A 25,219-nucleotide genomic window follows, 5' to 3' on the forward strand; every position below is an offset into this window, starting at 1 on the left:
TACAGGAAAATAGCCAAAAAGGCACAGAGTGCATGTTACACCTCCCTACATCAGAAAGTGGCTGGAAAGGCAACCTGGGAGACCTTGTGCTAACCCAGGAAGCCTATGCACATCCTCTGAGTTCCTGATGAGCGTTAATCTTCAAAATGCTCCTGATGCATGTGGACTCCCCTGGCCTCATGACTGGAGCTGGCAGGCATCTTAGACCTTTGAACCTTCACCTTCAAACTGATTCCATTTTTTCTTATCCATCACCAAGTGTTTTCTGAGCATCTGTCATGTACAAGGTTTTAAAAAATACTCCCCCAAAGATAGATAACCTAGTAAAACACTTATAGTTCTGATCTTTATCAAAGTAAAAGAGGTTATGGTACCTCACTGCAGTGTCAGCACATCCTCTGGCTTCCTAACAGGAGCAGTTGCTGGGCTGATAGATCCCACAGGACAGCACTTGCAAGGAGTTCAGAAAGGAGTGGGAGGGGAGGTGTCATCTAAATAAATTTTTAAAGTTCTTAGAAGTCACCCAGCTGTCACTGTTCCTACTTTTTAATCACGAGATGTATTGGAGTCAATTTTTCCAACTTCAAAATGGAAACACAACAGTATTCCTGCTGCCCAACATGAAGATGGATTGGTCGTTTATCACCAACGATGAGGCTACAGGGTCACGTAAACACCAGTGAATCTAGATAAAATTGCAACATAGTGTATTCACGTTATAGCTGCTTTTCTTTTAGATGCTAATTTGAAAGTCTGCTTAGCTCCCATCAGCATCTATTGTATTTTCATCTGAAATATGAGGCCCCAGTGAGTGTGCTACTTGGTCATGGAGAATTAGATCATTCTGCCACATGAAGTAAGATTGATTTGGCAAAAGCACAGGTAGGGATGAATGAGGGGATGGATGAGAGGATGAACTGTCTCTGAATCATTGAAGAGGTGATTTGAATGATCCTCTTCTCTCCCTTTCTTATTTACCTCCTGCCTACTTGTTAAAATTATTTGTAACTCCAAATCAGTATGCTCGGCCTTCTCATGGTCATGTATGGACACTCTCAGAGCAGCAAAAATTCAAGTCCCTGAAACGCTTGTTCCCAGCTGAGGGCAACATCTGCCGCCTTGTTCCAGCTCTCAGACTGTGAAGACCGTCCCTTACAGGAGCTGTTTGGTGCCCTGTTTTTCGTCTTGTGCTTTTTGTTGGTGATTTCACTGTTTTTACAGCTCCTGCCCCCACGTGTGGTGCTGAAGAGTGTCTGAAGAAGAAGGCTCTCTGGTAGCGGCTCCCCTTTTTTTACAGCACAAGGAAATCGCTACTGTCCCATGGAACTATGGGATCTCAACAAGTTCCCATCTAATAAGGATTAACTAATCAAAAACAATAGCATAGTGCCCATTGTAAGGACTCAGGCTATAGAAAGTGTCATTGGTAGTCTCATTTGATGTGCTCTCCTGAATGCCTTATTTAATAAATATTGGGGGAACACTTTGTAAAGTATATGACTATCTAACTACTATGCCGTGCACCTGAAAACTAGTACAAATTAATATTGAATGTAAACCATAATGGAAAAATTAAATAAATAAAAGGAACTGTGCTTTCCCCACTTAAGCTTAAAAGTGCCTGCCATCGCCATCGATGAACGCTCCAGGGAAGGCCTGCTGCATAGCTCACTGTGTGTAACCAGCATCGGTGCACATGAGAGCGTGCACACATGCTTTTTGGATGAGTGTTCAGTATTGATGCTGAAACAAACAAAATAGCTAATATATTTTGAGTGGTCAGCCTCTATCAAGAGATGTCCTAAGAACTTTACATATATTAACTCACATAATCTCCCCTGCAAGGAAGCCGCCATTGTAGTCCCATTGGCTGGATGAGGAGACTGAGGCACAGAGAGCTTAAGAGATGCTTCCCAAGATCTTGAGGAATTTGCGAGCTGGGATTCAGACCCCAGGCAGTCTGCCTTCAAAGCCTGAGTTCTTACTTGCCACTACTATGACAGACAAAATTATTCTTCTATGAACACACACGTAACTTTCAATATCTCTTTTGCTACTGGCTGCTTAAAGACATCATTCTAGTTAAAATGCTAAAAATTTACTGATGTGGCTCCTGTTATGACATTATATCTGAAGTTTTACCTGACTCTTTCATTTTGAACAGTGTGAATTATATTAAAGACCATTTTTATGCTGAGATTTTTGCAGTAGGCTTTGATTCAGAATTACGGTCTCTTCTCAGGATGCAGCCTTTATTGAAACGCTGTTGCTTACTCAGCCTTCAGAATAACTCTATTATGATATTCAGAGAACTTATAATTTGCTTCTTTACAGAAAATCACTCTGCACCTCCTGATGTAACCACGTACACCTCAGAACACTCAATACAAGTAGAAAGGCCACAAGGCTCAACGACATCACGGACTGCACCAAAGTATGGCAATGCCGAGCTCATGGAGACTGGGGATGGTATGTCTCCCGGCAATTTCTTCCCTCCTGTGTAAACTCTAAATTCCACTGCCTTACCTTTTAGATGAAGATTGGGTGTGTTTCTTCTAGATGAATGGTTAACTCACAACTTACAAGCCTCCATAGAAGCTGGCATGGTCACAAGAAATGCAAATTATCTGCAAGTTGGCCAAGAGTTACTCCTTGTAGGAAAAAGAATAATGATGTTGTAGGAATTTAGTCATGAGAAAAAAGGAAATTTTTTAAGGTTCTGTTATATTTGCTAATGAATAATTAAGTTGGCTCAGCAATTAACAAATTAGTGTGCAAGAATTAAGACCATGAACAGTTACTTAGAAAGGCAGAACGGAGTTAAATGTAAACAAATTAATTCACAGATTCATAGATAGGGACCAATAGGCTGCTTTAGACTTTAGAAGAAAGAGGATCTTTTTTCTCCATATTGGAAAAAAATATTAATGATTTGATAAAATACAGTAGTAAGGGTTCTTTTTTTATTCCTCATATCATTAATCTTGGTGTATTCTGATTATGGTGGCCGTTTCTCTTACCCAATCTGAAGTAGCAGACTCGAACATGAACTTCACGTGTTATTTTGCTTTTCTGAAGTCTCAGTCCTTCCCTGGGCCATGAAAGTTATAACAGAACCCAATGGTGGCATGAAATGCTATTTTTGTGGAAGGTGGCCAAAGCAGGGCTGGTGTGCCATCCATCCACCTGTGCTCATGGCCGTGATGCCGTGTGATTCAGAGGTGACGAGGAAGGCCTGGACCCAGTCTCTAAGAGGTAGCATGCGTCTTTAGAATGGGCAGAGCCCAAAGTCAGTGGGGTTCGTGGGGTTCATGGGCTCCTGTTAGTACATTTGAAGTCACTCCAGTTTCCCATATGGTTGGTTTTCCTGAAGCACTTTCAGTTTCAATGTTTGCTCTAGTTCTGTGCTAAATATACTGTTTTTGAAATCGATCATTAACTGTTATTCTAGTCATTACCATTTTAATAACTTTGTTGTTTTTGAAGTCCATCCTCTTAACCTACTCACCCAGGTAAGTTCATATGTTGTCCACATGATTCCATTTGAGTCACATGTCCAGTTCAGAGTTTCTCAGCATGATGACCTCTTGTATCAGAATCACTTGGGGCACTTGTTAGAAAGCAGCTTGTGGGCCACACACTAAGCCTAACACATGAGAAACTGTGGGCCAGAAAGGTCCTAGAATGATTCTTACACATTCTAAACTGAGTTAGAAAACCAGTGGCATTGTGAAATGATCTTGGATTCATCTCAACCAAAATAAGTGAGACTATTTAATATGGAAATGATATGTTTTGAGACTGAGAATTCTGGGTTATGTATTTTTATATATTTTCAAAACTATAAAATATTTTATGTCTCAATTCTGAAGGTACCCATTGAGTATTTTGAGATTACCCATGAAAATATTTCTGATTTAATAGAAAAATTTCCTTGAATTCTGTCATGTTCATATCCCAAAAGCTGAGGTTCTTTTGTGATACCTGCAATGGAGAAGAAAGGCTCCTCCTCAGTCATTATAGGGGAGACCCCTTCCGCTGTGGTTCTTAGACTGTGAGAGCAACCAAGTTTCCACACCCACGCTTACCAAGTGTGGGTTTCCAAGCACCTTTCAGTGGAATGAGATTTGCCTGCAGTGGGTGCATTTGAATAGTTAAGCAACGTGGTACTCCTTTTATTCATTTACTTGAATTATTTATTTAAAATTTTTAAAAATCCTTGCCTTTTTCAGTGGTCTTGTCACTTAATTTTCAAAAAGATGTGACAGTCATTATTGTAAGAAATACATTATTGTAACATATATGCTAGTATTCTGTCACGCAAAAATTGAATTTAGAGACTAATTACTGTGCTTCTAGAATGTATTGCCTGAATGTTTACTCAGGAGAGTGCAGCAGAGACACTTGGAAGGGACTCGGTGGTCACCTGTGTGGACAGGGGCTGCCAAGGCGCTTACTTTCACAGGAGGTATGGGCGCCGGGGGTGGCGATGCAGGTGCTGCAGGGCACCCAAGTCAGATGCCTTTAGCAAAATGTTCTCTTGGCCCAGTGAGGCCGAGCACCAGGGGTCTCAGGGAGGGTCTCTCTGCTTCATCAGCTCTGTGACCTCCTTTGAAAAAAGAGGCCAGAGCCCGTATGAGTGAGGAGGTGGCAAACCCCAGCTTTAGGAATTGGAGGTGGGTCCAAGTCCGACCTGTAGTCAGAGCTCTTCCTAACATCACCAGGTAAGGAGCGGTCGTAAAGTTGTCAGAGAATTGCTTCTGCTGAGTCTCTGTGCTCTCACGGCTTCCCAGCAGCATCAGTGCTCTGTGGCTGTCCACCCAGTAGTCTTTACTCTGCCCATTGTCCTAGGTGGCACTTTAAAGGACATTCGGTCATTCTCAACACCATCCCTGCTTCTCCCAGCCCTCAGATGGGGCGTGGGCATGGTATCTCGGCGCTGTGGTGCTTGTTCAAATGGGATGGACTAAAGTCAGTCCACCTGCCCCGTGGTTCTGTTTTTCAGGAGTGCCAGTAAGTAGCCGAGTATCAGCAAAAATTCAGCAACTTGTCAATACCCTCAAACGACCGAAACGACCGCCATTACGAGAATTCTTTGTTGATGACTTTGAAGAATTATTAGAAGGTAAAATAACTCTTTTTCTACCCCCATTTATTTCAACACCCCTGTGCTCCCATAAACCGTAATGATTTTTTTCTACCAAAGCTATTTTACTTTTTAAGAGCAATAATCTTGGCATTCACTAGAATGCAGGAATCTTAGAGACCATAGGTACTATTCCTGCAAGCCCCATAAAGGAACGTGAGCGCTGTCCCCTAAGGCAAGCCTTTTTCTGAGGATTCTGTCAGGTTCCAGAAATGCAAGTAAATCATAGAAAACCTTGCTCACAGTGACACAGTTCCCTCTGAATACGGTTAGGAGGAATGCAGTGAGCCTGTAGCCGGTCCCATTCCGCTCCACCCTGTACAAACCCAGGAGTGGATTTCTTAACCTCCTAGTGCTCATGGGCTTCTTTAAAATTTAATTTTAGAGAGATGGGAAGAGGGAGAGAGAGAGAGAGAGAGCGGTAGAGAAACATCAATGTGAGAGAGAGACATGGATCAGTTGCCTCTCATACATACCCTGACAAGAGACAGAACCCACAACCTAGGCATTTGCCCTGACCAGGAATTGAACACATGACCTTTCAGTTTCAACCAACTGAGCCACACACAAACCATTTAAAGTCAAAACAAAAAAATTATTATATCAAACACAACTCTGTGTGTTCTCATTCTTTATATCACAAGTAGGATGTGCTGATTTTCTGCCCAGCAGCTGAAAATTGTCACTCAGTCAGTCATAAACTATGAGAGAGAAACCTCTCCCAAAAGTGAGAAAAAAATTCTCAACTTCTCATCTATCTATACAGCGGGGCAAATTGCATTTTATCATAAGGCATTTACTTTTGTAATCTGTGCACATTATTTGTAATAGTTATAGCAAATTTAAATTTACACCTCAGTATTTAAGGACAAAACATATTTCAGCTTAAAAGGTTTGAGCTCTTCAACTTAAACTAATAATTCTGAACCCCAGAATTGATATTTTTATATCAATTGATATTCTGGACCCCAGAAGTGAAAAATTGATATTTTTAACATAGTTGTTGTAATCCCAGACTCTAGGCACATTCAAATCCATAGCTTTACTTGCTGTTAGTTTGTAAATGCACTTAGGTCTCCTTGATTACCCCACCCATTGCCTGGGAAATTGTAAGAATTATGTACCTCCATGACATCCATGAGGATAGTATGTAGGTCACAGCCCTGATTCTAGAAAAGCATGTATTCGTGTTTTCTATGCATTAATTTATACTTTAATATAAGCCTCCTAGCTTCCTTTAAAGGGAGAAGATGTGATCTTGGTAATATGAATGCATTTTTTCTAAAACCTCTTGTGTCCACATATGTGTAGTTCAACAACCAGATCCAAACCAGCCAAAGCCAGAAGGAGCACAGATGTTGGCCATGCGAGGGGAGCAGCTGGGTGTGGTTACGAATTGGCCCCCATCCTTAGAAGCTGCATTACAGCGATGGGGGACCATCTCACCAAAGGCCCCATGCTTGACCACCATGGACACGAATGGGAAACCCCTGTACATCCTCACTTACGGTAATCCTACGGGGCTTGTCTGCCTTCTGTTTGCTTATGCACACACCTGCCTCTTTCAGGGTGGCTAATTTATATTTGTGCTGCTTATGTTTCCAGTCCCCAAATAAATTGAATCTGAGAGGAAATATTTTAGGAAAGTTTTCTTCATATGTGAATATGAGAAATCATTTGTTAAATGTTTTTTGAGTAAAATCCAGAGATGGATCCAAAAACTTAGTGATCATCACTCTAACAAGATGTTGGAATGTATGTGATATTCTTGAAATTCATGGCTTTAGGAAGGATTGATAGTTAAAGAATGTGTATCTAAACTCTTGGACATATATAATTCAGAAGAAACAGAATCTGTTTGCAAAGTGCTTTTCAGAAAATGAGAAATAAGCTTTTCCTTAATTTTTCATTCAATGCATACAATGTAGTTTGTAATATTTTGGAAATAGTTAACTATTGCAGAAGGATCCCTTTCTTTGTCTCACGGATAAGGGACCATGAGAAAAACAGATTGTCAGGTTATTTGCACACTGTCTGCTGCAGCTTTGCAAAGAAACCAGCTTAATAACTAAAAGACCAAAACAGTTCATACTATACCTGCATGCATGAGGTTAGAGTACCTTTTATTTTAACTTTGAATTTTATGACAATAATATTCTCATAACTGCAAGCAGGGAAGAAATCAATTTCTGCATTAGCAGTCAGTGTCAAGAATCAGCTGTTATGTTAGATAACGTGGAGTCCAGCCTTCCAGAGAGTAGGGATGAGGCCCCACGAAGCTTCAGCTGTAGAGGCACAGTAGTCGCTATCCTGTGCGTCTCATGGCCAGGAATGGGATGGGGGGTTAGAACAGATGTTTCATAGCCTTCTTTCTATGACATTGTTGGGTAATTCTAAGTGAATAAATTGTATTTCACCCATGATGAGGCATAAGCTTGATTTTTTAAAAAAATTCTGCTCTTGGAAATTGGTTTCATCCTGTCAAAAAAAATAGGATACTCTTCTGTGTGAGCCTCGCCTCTTGCCACATTCAGCCATGAAGCCAACTGTGTACTTGGAACTATTTCTCCTTAGCTGGTTCTTCAGGGCTTATCTGCCTACATACTGGGAATTTTAGCACCCACCTGTATGCACGCATGAGCGCAGCACTCATCTGTCAGCCACAGACACTGCTTGAGGTGTTTGAAGCACTGGCACAGCACTAAAGCTTGGGAATCAAAGCTCAGTGACACCTGGTTCTCAAGGGCTGGTGATCTACTTTCGAAGTACGGCCCTGCTTCTATTAATGGAATGGAGAACAGAATAGTGCAGAATCTCCTAAGATGAATTTGAAGTGTCAGATAAAGACTGATGATATCTGTGAAAATGAGGAGTGCATATGTCTACACCAAGGCATCTCAATTCCTGCTCTCAATCATCTATATTTTGTTGTATTGTAATTACCTATCGAATCAGCCTTTGTTTTTACTTTGGTAAAGGACTATAGAAAGCAATGCATTTCCAAATGTAAGATTGTAATTTATAAGTATGTAAAATGCAAGTGTTGATTACTATGATGAAAACTGGAGAACAGTGCTATGTAGAAACACTAAATAGATGAACATTTAATGATCAGTTGTTGCTGAAAAGATGCAGAGAAAGGTTCATTGAGTAGAATTGTTCTAATACCAAGTAACTTGGTATAATCGAAGGTCTACACCATTTACTGTATGTGGTTTACACCATTTACTGTATGTGGTTTACATTCAGCTCTATAATGTATCTTCCTCCAATCCCTCAGGTAGCAGAATTCCCAGCTGAGAAACAGGATCTTCAATAGAAAATATAGATGGTAAAAGAAGGTTATGAGCAAACTTAATTTAAAAATCGTATGCTTTTCCATTTACCAATATAAATAAAACATGAAGAGAATGCATAGCTATTCATCATCATGTTAAATTAATAAAAGTAAATCGTGCTGAGCAACTGACTTCCTTTTATCATGCCCCCCTTCCAAAACTTCTCAGTCTTCCTTCTCCACCTTCTCCTTAGTATTAATGAGAGATCTGCTCATTCATTTTGCTTTGGTGCAGTCTCCTCCAACCCCTCTCTCTCCATCTCTATTGATTTATGACTTGATTTTTGCCCCAAATATATTAAGGAACTCAGATATTTTAGCTAGAAAAGCATTGGACCACCTTTCTGTATCTTTTTCGTTTGTTTATTTTTGCAATGTTGGTGATGTGCTTCGCAAGCCCCCACTGCAATTTCCAGGTTAAATTAGCCGCTGTGCTCCACGTGACTTCTGATCACCCTTCCTCACCCACCCAGCGCCCTCTCAGAGTTACACTCTCCGCACAGTGCTTACTCCTCTCTCAAATCAAAGTAAAGTTAAAATTTATATGAATAAGATAGTGTTTACATCTTTTCTACGTCTTTTTTGTTTTCCCTGATAGGTACATTGTTGTCTCAGAGCCTCAATGTCTGTTTTCCCAGTTAAAATACTTGTTTACCTTGCCTTAAATCTGGGGGAATTTCGTCTCTAATTCCCAGCTTTTAAATATGCAATGCAATACTATTAATTATAGTCACCAAGCTATATATTACATCCCTGTGACTTATTTGACAACTGAAAATTTGTGCTTTTGATAAGAGTCACCCCCATCTCTAGCAATCACCAATCTGTTCTCTGTATCTATAAGCTTAGTGTATTTTTTTATTCTTCATATAGGTGAGATCATATGTTATTTGTATATCCCTCTTTGACTTGTTTCTTTTAGCATAATACCCTCTCGCTCTGTCCATGTTGTTGCAGATGGCAAGATTTCATTTTTTGTGACTGAGTAATATTCCGTTGTTAATATATACCACATTTTCTTTATCCATTCATCCGTCAATGGACATTTAGATTGTTTCCATACCTTTGTTATTGTAAATAATGCTACAATAAACCCAGGGTGGTGCATATGTCTAAGTTCACGTTTCTATTTTCCTTGGATAAATACCCAGAGTGGAATTGCTAGATCATATAGTAGTTCTACTTTTAATTTTTAAAGAAACTTCCATACTGTTTCCTATAGGTGCTGCAGCAAATACTGGGTTGACCAAAGAGTCCATATGGTTTTTTTCCATAAAATAAAAAACACATATTTTTCATTTTCACCAAAAACTTTTATTGACTTGGATATTTTGAGTATGTTGGCTATCTCCCTCCATGGTATAACGTTGATTGTTCTCAGTGTCTCGATTTGATTGCTATCAATTTCAACTGGTCTGCCTGATCTTGGGGCACCATCCAGTGAGAAATATTTAACACAAAACTTCGCAAACCACTTTTGACATGTTCTATGAGTCACAGCACCTTCTCTATAACACTGCACAAATCTTTTTTTGCATTTCAGTTGTGTTTTCACCTTTCTTGAAATAATACAGCATAGTATTTCAAATATGTTGCTTATTCCATCTTCAATATTAAAATGGCTACACAAAAATTCACCAGTTTTGATAGGTCTTTTTTAAATGCATGTGGATGACACCTGTCACAATACATTCTAACAAAATTGTTTCGAATGAAGTTAATGACAACTAAGCTCTGCTAAAGCCATCTTACAGAAAAAAATTAACTTTTTGGCCAGCCCAATACCTCCCTACCAACAGTGCACAAGGGTTCCCTTTTATCTATGTTCTTGCCAGCATTTGTTATCTCTTATCTTTTTGATAATAGCCATTCTCACAGGTGTGAAGTGATAGCTCATTGTGGTTATGGTTTGCAGTTCCCTGATAATTAGTGATTCATGAGCACTTTATATATACCTGTTGGCTATTTGTATGTCTTCTCTGGAAAAATGTCTGTTCACATCTTCTGGTCATTTTAAATGAGATTGTTTGGGAAGGGGGTTGGTCAAATTATATCAGTTCTTTATATATTTTGGATATTAACACATTATCATTTATCATTTGTGAATTTCTTCTCCCATTTAGTACAATAGATTGCCTTTTTATTTTGTTGATGGTTTCCATTGCTGTGCAGAAGTTTGACATAGTCCCACTTGTTTATTTTTGCTTTTGTTGCCAAATCCAAAAAATCATCACAAAGACTGGTGTCAAGGAGGCTATTGCCTATGTGTTCTTCTAAGACTTCTGTGGTTTCAGGTTTTACATTCTAATCATTACTCCATTTTGAGTTAGTTTTTAAAAAGGTTTTATTTATTTTTATACAAAAGGGAAGGGAGGGAGAAAGAGAAGGTGAGAGAGAGGGAGAGAAACATCAATGTGAAAGAGAAATATTGATTGGTTGTCTCTTGTATGCACCCCAACTGGGGACTGAACCCGCAACCCAGGCATGTGCCCTGGCTGGGAATCAAATTGGCAACCTTTCATTTTGCAATACGACACCCAGCCTACTGAGCCATAGCAACAGGGTTTGAGTTCATTTTTTGTGTATGGCGTAAGACAGTAGTCTAGTTTTATTCTATTGCACGTGACTGTCCAATTTTCCCAACACTATAAGTCGAAGGTACTGTCCTTTCCACATGGTATATTCTTGGCTCCTTTGTTATAAATTAATTGACCATATGTATCGGTTTTCCTTCTGGAGTCGTTTCCATTCTCTTGATCTCTGTATTTATTTTTATGCCAGTGCCACACTGTTTTGGTTACTATAGTTTGTAATTTAGTTTGAAGGCAGGAATCATCATACCTCCATCTTTGTTCCTTCAGCAATGCCTTTGATATTCAGGATTGTTTATCACACAAATTTTTGAGTTGTTTGTTCTATTTCTGTGAAAAATGCTACTGAAATTTCGATAGGGATTGCATTGACTCTATGGATTGATTTGGGTAGTTCAGACATTTTGACAATACAGACAAACCTGGGAGATATTGCAGGTTTGGTTACAAACCACTGCAATAAAGTGACTACCACAATTGAGTCACATGAATTTTTACTTTTTCAGTGTAAAAGTTACATTTACTCTATATTGTAGTCTATTAAGTATGCAATAATATTCTCTATAAAACAATGTAATTACCTTAAATTTACATACTTTACTTCTAAAAAAATGCTAGCCATCATCTGATCCTTTAACAAGTCATAATCTTTTTGCTGGTGGAGGATCTTCCCTTGATGTTGATGAAAACATTGCATCTGCAAGAAGCCTGTATTAATTCTTCCAATCCATGAGCAGAGAACATTTTTCCACTTGTTTGTATCTTCACTTTCTTTCATCAGTGTCATAGTTTTTAGTGTCCATGTCTTTCACCCCTTTGGTTGATCTTATTTCCCAGTATTTTATTCTTTTTGATGCTATTTTAAGTGGCATTGTCGTCTTCTCTTTCTGATAGTTCATTATTAATCTATAGAAACACAATACATATCTGTATATTGATTTTTGTATGCTGAAGCTTTACTGAATTCACTTATTCTAATAGGGGTTTTTTTTTTTGGTAGAATCTTAGAGTTATTGAATAAAAGTGACAGTATCTTTTTAATCTTAAAGGTAAGGCTTTTAGCTTTTCCCTATTGAGTATGTTGTTAGCTTGTCATATATGGCCTTTATTATATTGAGGTACATTCCCTTACAACCACTTTGTTGAGAGTTTTTATCATAAATGGATGTTGAATTTCATCAGATATTTTTGTGTGTGTCCATTGAAGTGATCACATGATTTCTTTATCATTCATTTTGTTAATATGGTGTATCATATTGATTAATTTGTGTATGTTGAGCCATCCTTGCATCCTTGGAATAAATGCCCCTTGGTTATGGTGTATGATTCTTATAATGTATTGTTGAATTTGATTTGCTAATATTTTGTTGAGGATTTTTACATCTATATTCACCAGGGACATTGCGCTGCAATTTTCTTTTCTTTTGGCATCCTTGTCTGATTTTAGGCAGGGTAATGCCAGCCTCATAAAATGAATTTGGAAGTGTTCCCTCCTCTTCTATTTTTTGGAAGCGTGAGAGAAGGGTTGTGATCAATTTGCCTTTGAATATTTGGTGGAATCAACAGTGAAGCTGTCTAGTCCTGGACTTTTTTTTTTGGTAGATTTTTGATTACTGATTCATTCTCCTTACTAGTAATTGATCTGTTTAGATATTGTATTTCCTCATGATTTATTCTTGGAAGGTTGTATGTTTCTAGAAATTTGGATAAATTTCCTATAGGTTTTCTAACTAGTTGGCTTATCATTGTTCATAATAGTCTCATGATCCTTTGTATTTCCGTGGAGTCAGTTGTAATGTCTCCTCTTTCATTTTTGATCTTATTATTTGAATCCTCTTTTTTTCTTGGTGAATATAACTAAAAGTTTGTCAATTGTGTTTATATTTTCAGTAAAGCAGACCTTGATTATATATATGCTATTATCTTTTTAGTCTGTAGTTCACTTATTTTTACTCTAATCTTTTTTATTTCCTTCCTTCTACTAACCTTGGGTCTCATTTGTTCTTTTTCTTGTTCCTTGACATAGTTAGGTTGGTTATTGGAGATTTTTCAAGTTTCTTGAGGATAGACATTTATTGCTATTAACTTTCCTCTTAGCACTGCTTTTACTGCATCCCATAAGTTTTGGTATGTTGTATTTCCATTTTCATTAGTCTCAAAGTATTTTTTTGTTTATTTTGTTATTTTTTATTGACCCATTAGTTGTTCAACAGCATGTTTTTTAATCTCAAAATACTTCTGAATTTTCCAGTTTTCTGATATTGATTTCTAGTTTTATACCATGGTGGTTAGAAAACATGCTTGATATGGTTTCAGTCTTATTAAATTTGTTAATATTTGTTTTGTGGCCTAACATATGGTCTACCCTAGAGAATGTTCCATGTCCACTTGAGAAGGATGTGTATGCTGTTGGCTTTTGGATGGAATGTTCTATATATACCTTAAGTTCGTCTGACCTAATGTGTCATTTAAGGTTGATGTTTCCTTAATGTGTCTAGATGATCAATTCAGTGATATAAATGGAGTATTAAAGGTTCCTAATATTATTATGTTGCTGAGTATTTCTCCCTTTAGGTCTTTTAATATTTGCTTTATATATTTATGTGCTCCTATGTTGGGTGCATAAATACTTCCTCTTGTTGGATTAACGCATTTATCATCATGTGCCATACTCTTTGTGTCTTATTGTAGTCTTTGTTTTAGTCAGTTTTGTCTGATACAGATATTGCTGCCCTAACTTTATTTTAGATTCCATTTGCATGAAATATTTTTTCTGTCCATTTACTTTTACTTGTGTATGTCCTTACATCTGAAATCTCTTATAGGCAGCATATTACAATAGATGGGCCTTGTTTGTTTTTATCCATTCAACCACCCTATGTCTTTTGATTGGAGAATTTAGTCCATTTCATTTTTAGGTTAATTATTGATGGGTATGTACTTAATATCATTTTGTTCATTGTTTTCTGGCTGTTTTGTAGTTTCTTTGTTCCTGTCTTCCTCTCTTGTTCTTTTCTTTTGTGATTTGATGATTTTTTTTATTATTGCTCAGATTCATTTTTCATTATCTTTTTATCTCCAATAGGTTTTCCTGGTGGTAATCATAAGGCTTACATATAACACCTTATGTGTATAATAGTCTATTTTAAACTTAGGCTGTTTTAAGTTGATAATAAATGTGATTGCATTCTGAAGCTCTACATTTTTACCGCCCCCACACACACATTTTGTAATTTTGATAGCACATTTTACATATTTTCATCTTGTGTATCCCTTAACTAATTATTGTAGCAACAGCTATTTTTACTACTTTTGTTTTTTAACCTTCACACCAGTTTTATGTGAGTTATCTACAACCTTTACTATATATTTACCTTTACTAATGAGATTTATACTTTCATATGTTTTGATGTTACTAATTAGTGCCCTCCCTTTTTAACTTAAAGATGTCCCTTCAATATATTTTTGTAAGGCTGATTTACTGGTGATGAACTCCTTTACCTTTTGCTTGTCTGGTAAACTCTTTATGAGACCTTCAATTCTGAATGATGAGTTTACTGGGTAGAGTATTCTTGTTGGAAGTTTGTTTTTCTTTCTTCTTTGTAAACCAATCAAGAACTGTTACCTTCTTTAAGTCAGCAACTTTATTTTCTTTTTCCTTTTGAAAAGCACCAAGTATATTTCCAGTATTTTGCCAAAAGTGTGTTGCCCTTTTCAGACTCTCTACTGTGTTATTATCTGGCTTTAAATGAATTTATGGCGATACCAACTTTTTTTTGTGATTTGAAGTCACAAAATAATTGTGTTTCCTTAAGGGGGGAAATAAAGGTATTTCCTGAGTAATTTCTAATGGCTAGTACTTATGTATTTGGAAAAAATATAATCACCAAAGAAAATACCAAATAATTGTAAAGTAGCCAGTACTGAAGAGAAGGATTTAGAGAGAATGAAGGAGGGGGCATGAATAAAACTCCATACCTAGTAATTACTCTAAGTTGTCAAGAAGCATGCTAAAATATATACTATAACTTTGTGTTTTTATAGCTTGACAATGACATTAATAAAACAAACATTTTTTGAGCATATACTGTGTACCAGGAATGTCCTCGAAATTAGAGGAATCAAAGATAAGGAAAACGTTCTCTTTGTCTCACTAAGGTGAGATAAGCTGATAAATCCTGTGGCAGGTAAACAGTTTAATAACCCTAATTGAATTGTTATAAAACCCAATTTGAAAAAAAACAAATTCAGATTTTTTTAATTCAAAATATATAGTAAACAAAAAAACTTTTAAATTTAGCTTTTACACATCAAATAGGAAAAAGATTAAAACAGTGATTGCACTTACAGAAAATAGTTGAAACTGCTTGTAATTTTATTATAGTATTATTGAATTAATAGAACTTCTAACACTTTGACTACTTCTGAAAAGTCGTTGATGCAGAAGTTGTGAAAGACATTTATGTGTCCAAGAGCTGCTGTTAGATTTTAAAGTCATTTTTATTACCTCTCACACTATTTACTGTTGTCTAGACGGTGCCGAGGAAAAGCCTGGCACTGGGGTGAAGGGGTTTGAAGTCTGCAAGTTCTTCAAAGCCAGTCTCTCTTTTAGAATTTCTTTTTTAATCCTGCTTTGTGGTCATTTTTTCTAGAGGTCGAACCTTTAAAATAATTCAAAGTATTTGTCATTATCTTTAAGTTAAAGGAATCCTTTCCTACAACTCTGAGGTAGAAAAATTTGAAGTTGAGAAACGTAGGACTGCGGACGGATAGGGATCAGGCTGTTTAACGCCAGTCTGATGTACCCTTTACATTCATCATAGTCACACAAGTTGGGGCTCATTAACAGAAGAAATGTGTGTCATTTTGCACAACATAAATTAGCAGTAACACACTATTGTAATGGTTTTTGCCCTGCTTTACTCCCTAGAAGTCTTCCCCGACAACTTCTGTGGTAATTAAAATTCTCTATGGCTTTGCTGTTGGCACTTTGAATTGTAAGAGTGTTTATATTCGCACCGTATCCCTGTGTTCAGGCTTCTCAGCTTTTGTGAGTCAGAGTTGCTGGCTTTTATTTCCCATCTTGATACCAGGGACTTAGGATAACTTACTTAAAGCCTTAAAATGAAAGTGTAATACCTTCTGTATAGTTCAATGTGCACATATATACATAGCTGGAAAGACATTTGTCCAATTACTTGTATCTTTATAATTTGTGTTGATAGGCAAACTGTGGACAAGAAGTATGAAGGTTGCTTACAACATTCTGCATAAATTAGGTACAAAGCAAGAACCGATGGTGCGACCTGGAGATAGGGTAAGTGCAGTTTATTACATCTGTAAAATACATTGTGTTCTGTGGAAAAGACACCCATTGTTGCAAAGTTCCAGAGTCCAGGGTCTCCTAAAACTAACACTGACAAATGAGGCCTTCCTAACATTTACTATGAACCAGGAGCAATTACATAACAAACAATTTAATCTTCACAGCAACTCAGGGGGCTCAGGCTCGACTAAAGTCCTTGTCATGCTTTTTCCATGAGGACACTCGGACTTGAGAGGATAAGTATCAAAATCAAGCATAGGCCAGCACTCTTACCCATTTCTGTCTGACCCCAAAGCCTGTTGTCATATGCTGTTTCCTACTTTGAAAAATACTGTATTGTCTACCTGAGCAGACAGGACAGTATATTTAAAACTTTTTTTGCATTAGTCAGTGAGATCGACAATCTTGGCATCAAACTGCTGGTACCATTCCCTTCCCAGTGTTAAATTTCTTGATATAAGCTACTGTCTTTCACTGAAAGGCAAATTTTTATTCTTACTGCAATCTGATAAGTTACAGAGGACAGATATTAGTATTTCCATTTCAGTGCTAACACAGCAGGTAATAATCTTGTCCAAGCTTTACACCATGGTTTAGATATGGGCCTGGGTATAGAACTCAGTTTTCTTGATTTTTTTCCTTATGCCACTATGTACCTTAGATGCCACAAGACTGATTTATCCTATCTCCACCCAAAGCATTCCAAATGAATTTTATAAAAATATCGTTGTGGAGTACCGTAACCCAACAAGAGAACAAGCTATGATTTACTTAAGAGATGTTACAAAGATATAAGTCTATTACAGGGAATTTTTCTAAAGATTGCTATCACCTAAGGATTCTGTGGTAGACTATGATTCTTCCAATTTTTTATTGAACAGGTTTGGTCTTTATCTTGTCAATTGGAGGTCTCAAACTTACTGATTCTAAAACTCATACAAAGGTACAGTACTCACATAGTGTGGTACTGACATAAAGGTAGACATAAAACAATGAAATAAAGAGTCCAGAAATAAATCCTCAAATAACTTGTATATGGGCAAATGATTTTCATCAAGGATGCTAAAACATTAAGTGGGGAAAGGATATTCAACAAGCAGTGCTGGGAAATCTGGGTATCCACAAGCAAAAGAACAAAGTTGATCCTTACAACATATATGAACAATTCAAAATGTATCAAAGACCAAAATATTAAAAGCTAAAACCATAAAACTGTTAGCATATCACATAGGGGGAATGCTCCATGACATTGGATTTGGCAATAGTTTCTTGGAGAGGACATTAAAAGCCCAGGCAACAAAAAGATTGATAAGGTGAACACTCTTGAGAGTGAAAAGACAACATAAAAATAGAGAGAAAAATTCAAATCATATATCTGCTAGGTGATTATATCCAGTTCTTTATATATCCAGGAAATAAAGAATTCCCACAGCTTAGCAATAACAACAACCAAAAAAAAAAAGTTTAAAAATGGGCAAAGACCTTGAATAGACATTTCTCTAGAGAAGATTTAAAAATGGCCCAGAAGCACATGAAAAGATGCTCAGCATCACTAATTATTAGAGAAACGTACATCAAAACCACAATGAGATACCCCCCCATACTGATTAGAATGGGTACTATCAAAAATAAAAAGTAATTAAGTGTTGGCAAGAATGTGAAGAAATTGGAACACTTGTGCACTTCAGTAGGAATATACAGTCATGTAGCTGCTGTGAAAAACAGTACGGTGGTTTCTTAAAGATTAAACGTAGAATTACCATGTGATCCAACAATTCTACTTTAATTTCAAAAGAATTAAAAGCAGATTGAATAGATATTTCTACACCAATGTTCATAGCAGCATTATTCACAAAAACCAAAAAGTGAAAGCAACCCAAGTGTCTATAAATGAATGAATGGATAGCAAACTCTGGAATATTTTTACAACGGCATATTATTCAGCCCTAAAAAGAAAGGAAATTCGGACATATGCTACAACATGGATAAACCTTGAGAATATTATATTAAATAGAATAAGCGAGTGACAAAAGGATAGATATTATATGGTTGCACATATGTGAGGTATCTAGAGTAGTTAAATTCATAGAGAAAGAGTGGCGGTTACCAGGGGCTGGGAGAGGAGCATGAGGAGTTAGTGTTTAATGGAGACAGAGAAGATGAAAAACCTTTCAAGATGGATGGCGGTGATGTTGCACAACAATGTGAATGTATTTATTGTAAAGCTACTGAACTGTGAACTTGAAAATAGTTGAGATGAACTTTGTTATATATATATATATATTTTACCACAATAAAATACGCAACTGTAATATATCTTCCTTATCTATAATTTTGTTAATAATCTTAGTATTTTTTTTTAATTCTCTTATGGTATTGCCTGCAGATTCTTGAAGTTCCATTATAATTATAAAATAAACCACATCTGCTCAGCTAAGATGTTTATACAAGGGGGGAGGCCAAAAAATGCAGAATTACCTCCTGGAGAGCGGGCCAATTGTAGTACAGGCTTCCCCTGCTAGGTGAGTGTTCTAGGAACCCATCCATATCAGTTTGCCAACTGACATTGTTGTAAGAGGTTGCATTCAATTTCAGTGAATTTTTTTTTTCTTTTGAAGACTCTTTCAGTGCATTTGCCCATTTCATGATGGGTGATTTATGAGTGCACCTGCTCACGCTGTGCTAAGTGTTCTGCACTTTTTGACCAAAAACTGCATGAGCCCAGTGCCCCACCCTTCCCTATTCACCTAGCCTCACCCAAGTAACTCTTTTTTTGTTTCCCTGGATACAAAAGTCCTTCAAAGGGAAACATTTTGCCAATGTGGTAGAGGTGAAACCAAAAAATGACAGAAGCACTGAAAGGCATCAGAATCAATGAGTTCTAAAACTATTCTGAGTCATGGAAAAAAACATCTTGATAGGTGTATTGCATCAAATGGAGAGAATTTTGAAGGTGGCTGAAGATTAAAAATGTAAAAATAAATACACTATTTTTTATAAATAAATTCCTGGTTTTTGTTTTTTGTGTTTTGGGTTTTTTGGAATCTCTCCTTATAGGAACACAGGGCACAGCTTGATAGAAAGTAAAGGAAGATTTTGTTGCCAGTGGCTGGTTTGTGTTGTGTAAGAGGAGACTACTTTTCTAAATTATTCCATAAAAGTTATTTTTGTGGTGGTGATGTGGCCAAGGTGGCCGACGGGGACTGGGCTACCCCATGGGATGGGGCTGGGGACAGAATCTGGAGAAGAGTTTGAGATCCTGGACCAGAGCCAGCTTACTGGGCTGGGGCACCTGCACAGTGTGGTGAGGTGGTGGGCGGTGTTGGAGGGCTGGTCTGTGCCTGTCCTGACCCAGGCACACAAGACCACGGGCAGCCTGTCCATAAGCTGTGGGAGCACACAGGAGAAAGGAAGGCAACAGGGTCTTGGACTAAAGCCATGAACAAAATCACCTTTGTGGATAATAAGAACTGCAAATACTTCACCAAGCCAGACCCTCAAATTTGCAAATGCAACGAACAGCCACGCCAAACTAGATGGATGATGACAGAATGGACCCTGAGTTTATCAACCTGTGGAAAGGGGGTGCAGAGCAGACAAGTGGTGTGTGCACAACAACTGAGCAATGGAACCAAGATGAGGGTCCCAAGAGGGACTGTGCTAGGCCTTAACCCGCCTCTGGCCAGTGCTGTGAGGGCCAGGACTGCATGACCACGTGGGCCGTGGGGAGTGGTCGGCGATTAGGCAAGCGTGGCAAAGGTGCCCGTCATTGGACCTTGAGGTACGTTAACCCTAAAAAAAAATGTGTCCCCTCCACCAGACCCAGGGAGGCTGAGGTCTGGGAGGAATACTCAGAATGCCACCTGTGGTGACTAGGTTAAGCCCACCATAGGAGTTTCACATTTTGGGGGAACTTAAAAAAAAGTCCCCAACACCCACAGGCACAATGGGGTTGAAGCCACTCTTATGAGCTTAGCTGTCTCCGCCCCTTCATCCGATCACTGTGGAAACTTGGCTAGAGAGATGCCTACATTCCACATTCCACATTGTGAGCTGTGAGAGTAGAAATAGGCTTTAACTGGCCCTAACCTGCTGGTGAGGAAAGAGTGAAGGGATTCGGAAGCATCAGCCAGTGCCAAGCTTGCGTGGGAGCCAACCCGAGACAGTGGTAAAGATCTAACACCATGGGGAGCAGGACTCCTGGTGTCCAAAAGAGGGTGAGCTCAGCACAGTGGACCTGAACCTGGGGAAGCCAAAACCCCAATTCCTGAGAAAGCCTCAAGAGTTGAGATCCCTGATGCTGAAGCCAAGCTCTGGCCACAGGGAAAAAACCATCTCTCACGAAGAGGAAACCAAAGCCCCCGGGGTCCTGAGTGCCAGTGCCGTGTTGACCAGCACCATGGTGCCACTGAGGTCCACAGCACCCACCACAGCAGTGCCATGGAGGTCCAGAGCGCCCGCCAGGACCATGGTGCCACTGAAGTCTGAGGCACTTACTAGGACCACCATGCTGCTCGAGGTGGAAGCAATGACCAGCAGTGCCATGCAACCCAACCCAGCCAGTATCCAGGTGAGCTGGGACCCACTGGGGTTCCGGACAATGGACACTATTGCTAAACTCAGACCCCGGGAACCTGGAATACTTCCTGAAAGGGAGGACTCCAGTAGTCCCCCTCTGTCATATTTTCCTTTACCAAATCATGCTTTAAGCAAGAAAAGACAACAAAGGCAGCATTGGGGCTTATAAAAGAGACAATGGAAGTGATGAAGCTGGACCAACAAATAAGAGAAACTCAAATCCAACAGAAAGTGGTGATGGGGGAAGCTGGGCTGCTACCCAGTGAAAAGGTACCTGTCCAGGCTAACATGAAGGTCATGCTCGCAAACTTGACCAACAAAGCTCCGAAGTATAGAAGGCAAATCGAAAATCATTGGGACAACTGTGCACAAGAAAGTGGTGAGATTCTGCCAAGGAGACAAGAATCAGCCTCCAAACATGCGAAACAAACCTCAGAGCTTCAAACAACACAGCTCTTGGAGAAAGAAAAGCTGGTCTCCAGCTTCCAGCAGCAGCTAGAGGCAGTGAGGGGCATTTCACTGAGAAAGGAGAAAGGAGGTACAGAGAGCTGCAGACAATACAGGAGGAGCTAAAGAAAGGCTGAGCTGAGACAGCTGCAAAGGCCCAGGCCCGGTACCTCCAGGAAAGAGCATTACTGGGGAGGCAACTGAATGAGCCAGCTGTGAGCGTGCTGGAGGGAGAGAAGAAAAGGCAGGCCCAGGCCTTGGAGGCCGCAGCAGAGAGACATGCTACTCAGCTGTGCCACCTCAGAACAGAGGGCTTGGACTTACACACAGAGTCCCTCCAGCAGTGCCAGCAGTACCAGGAGGAAGAGAGTCCCCACTTCCCTGCCCCTGTCCACCCCGCCCCCACCGCCTGCCCCAAAGCTGGTTAAGAATTCGGAAGCAGCAGCTGCAACAGAAAAAGTGGTGGTCTGCAAAGAGCTCACATACAGACAGGCAGGAGTGGGGGTCCAGGAAGAGCTCACTTGCAGACAGGCAAGAAAAGCTGCTGCAGAAATGGGGGTCCAGGAAGAGCTCACAACAGGGTGCTCCAGGGTCTAGAAGTTCCGTACCCACTGAATGAAATCACCACTGAATTGCTAGATGTTTGTGCGACCAGCTACCCTTAATTAGTTCATCTTTTAATTAGCTCTTGTTAGTAAACAGGATGTTCCTCAAACTTCCAGATAGCCTAACACCACTTGCCAAACACGCATACGTGAAACCAGGTGGAGAAAACCACCTCAAGTAATTGAAAGGAAAACAGTTGTGTGATTTATTGTCTTTAGCTGAGGCAGCTTTCTTTATAGAAAAAGCACCTTTAAGGATAGCATCTCAGATTGACTTTATATAGCACTTTCTGCTCTGTGAACAACCAATATCAGTTCATCCTCATTCCTTTAGGGCAACTCAGAACTTGAAGGCAAAGTGTTCTTAAGCTTTTTTTTTTTTTTTAGTTTGTGCTAGTGACCAGGTAGTAACAGTTTGCTAATAAGTGAGCAACAAGATCCAAGTAACAACAAGACCAGTAAATGCTAGGCAGAATGACCTTTTGTCTGACACAGCCCTTACAATTTTAGCTTTTAGTACATTGAGACGGGAAGACAGAGGGGATGTATATTATGTCAGCTCTTTTGAAAATTTTTTTCTGTGAAGAAATAACCTTTAGGATTAATAAGGTGTCTGAATACCTCTGTTGTTTTTTTTTAATAAAGAGTTTCAAAAGAAAAATTTTAAATAATCTGGACCACTTTTTAAAGATTCTTATCCCATCTGTTTCCCTAGCAACACCCTAAATTCTAAGATGACATGATTACTTAATGTTAAATATAGTAAGTACTTTAGTTTTAGGTCCCCTATTACATTTTCTTTCTACGTGTATACTTAATATGTAGTTTCCTTATTAAACACACATTTTGTTAAAAAATAAAAGCCTACTTAAAATAATTGTATTCATGGGGCTACTATCTGGCATGTGTATATAAATACTTATTAAAAAGTATGCATGACTGTAGCATTCAATTGATAACCTGTCACTATAAACAGAATTCTTCAAAAACTTTTTAAAAATATTTTATTTATTTATTTTTAGAGAGAGGGGAAGGGAGAGAGGGAGAGAAACATCAATGTGTGGTTGTCTCTCACGTGCCCCCTACTGGGGATCTGGCCCACAACCCAGGCATGTGCTCTGACTAGGAATCAAACTGACGACTCTTTGGCTCGCAGGCCAGCACTCATTCCACTGAGCCACACTAGCCAGGGCTGAAAATCATTTTTGAATGAAACAGAACTTCTTCCAGAATAATGAACATTCTGTAAAAATTATAGACACTTTTCATGTAGGTGACTCTACTAATGCAGTGTGAGGAGTATGTTCTTGGGCATTGAAAAAGTCATTGAAGTGCCTAAACCGAGTAGGCTTCAAGATGTGGCAAATATAAGATGTATCGCATGTGAAGCCTGCCCAGGGAGTTTGCAGTATTTTTTTTTAAAAAATAGACACATTGATAATTAGCTTTTCTATAAATCGGAAAGAGATATAGGTCCCCAAAAGAGATGGTGAGCGATACAGCTGAACTTTCTGGGAAAGAGAGAGCAATCTCATTTGGGGAGCATCTGGGATCTGAGAAGTTTTCTTGGGGTGAAAAAGGTCGTGAGTTCTTGGTGAGGTTCTAGGAAAGAGCATGTGAGGGAGCTGGAGGTGGGGGTCAGAATGTGGCAGGCTGAACACAAGCCAGGCACTTGACACAGTAGGGCTGAGTGTGGGGAATAAATGGAATCAACAGGATTAAACCTTAGCAAACACTAGGATAGGCTTTCACCTCTTGATTTCTTGATGTCTGTTCTGCTCTGTGGGTAATTAGGTGCAATGAAATCTCAAAGGAATACACAGAGAACCAAATGAAGAGAAACGGTGTGGGTTTATGAAATCATTTGGAGTCTCTTTGGAATTAAAAAAACAGGACTTTTGACTGATCTGATGTTAAAGGAAAACTTAATGAGAATGATGAAAATATAGACTTCCCCTTCCTAAAAACACATTGGAGAAAAAACATAATTTTTTTATTCTAAAAAGAGCTTTTAGCCTTTTCTCTCCATTATTTTTATGTGGTTGAGAGCTTATGATAATGTACAGTTTTACATTCTACTTTTATTCATTTTACATTATTGTATCACTTCATCCTATCTGAACATAACTCTGCAAGTTTATATAATAAGGTATTAGCAAGGGGATTTTAAATCCTGGATCAAGTCAATCTTCCTGTGAACAGAGCTGGTGTGGCAGCTGGACTCAAATCTCAGAAACAGGCTTGATACACTGTCTGACTCTGAGATGTCACCTACTTTCTCTCTCTTTCTCTGCTCATGACGATGATGCCCACCTGCAGAATAGGTATATTTTAGGAAAAACAAGTCAGTATTTAACTGGTCCCTTATGAATGGGTTAGACCATCAGGTTCAGATGAAACTTCAATGCCTTCTGCTTTATTATTACACTTTGACTGGCTTCCAAAAACATTTTGGTCTACTTCAGGGAAAGAAGCCATGCAGCAGCGGTGCCCTGGATGATTTGCAAACATTTCATTGAATATTCTTGCTTGGCCAGGTCCAGATGTAAAGACAGATTCTGTCAGCTCTCAGTCCACCAGCTGAAGGCAGAATATTGAGGCTAATACACACGCCTCAGATAGTTTCTAAAACTAATTGGTTGTGGTTCATATGCATAGACATACAAATAAGCCCTTTTATTCCTCCTTGAAAATCCTATTTCTGGTAGCCTGCCACCTGTCTGGGTGCTGTTGAAACAAAATAAGGATTAATATTTAACAATTATTTCACAGGGTTTCTCAAATAAAATTCATCAGTAGTGCAAAATGGCTTTTCCTGGCTGAAAGGTTTTGTTTGTCTCTCATTTAGATGATTTTAGTAAACTTCAGAAACTTCATAGAGAAATGAAATGTTCCCAAACTTAATTTTGTTCCCACCAGCTATCCTGTGTTACTAAATTGCCAGCACGGCCAGATTTAAGATACAGCTTCCTCTGTCCCTAGCTACATCCGAATCCTTTTATGTCACCCTACTTCTTTAGATATTGAAATAGAGTGTTTTATCCAACTGTTCATGACAAAACTATCTATTTCTAGTTAGAGTATTTTCTAAAGAAAAAATTGTTTGAATTCTGGAATATGCTAGTGCAAAATGATCATCATATGCTAAATCATGGGTTTATGTGCTTTGTAAACACACCAAACTTATAA

The 25,219-nt window shown here is 38.7% G+C and overlaps 1 protein-coding gene across 2 annotated transcripts in view; it reads left to right on the forward strand.

Moving 5' to 3' along the window:
- DIP2C (disco interacting protein 2 homolog C) overlaps nt 1–25,219 on the forward strand; it is a 425,367-nt gene that overhangs the window by 281,255 nt on the left and 118,893 nt on the right. For both annotated transcript variants that reach the window (XM_054591598.1, XM_054591599.1), the window contains 4 exons: nt 2,335–2,469; nt 5,006–5,125; nt 6,458–6,655; nt 16,300–16,391. In XM_054591598.1, coding sequence (XP_054447573.1) covers nt 2,335–2,469; nt 5,006–5,125; nt 6,458–6,655; nt 16,300–16,391 — 545 coding nt within the window. The remainder of the gene's footprint in view (nt 1–2,334; nt 2,470–5,005; nt 5,126–6,457; nt 6,656–16,299; nt 16,392–25,219) is intronic.

This window comes from Pteronotus mesoamericanus, unplaced genomic scaffold (genome assembly GCF_021234165.1).
Source record: "Pteronotus mesoamericanus isolate MK-2021 breed Mesoamerican mustached bat unplaced genomic scaffold, CSHL_Meso_final scaffold_232, whole genome shotgun sequence".
Lineage (NCBI taxonomy): Eukaryota > Metazoa > Chordata > Mammalia > Chiroptera > Mormoopidae > Pteronotus > Pteronotus mesoamericanus.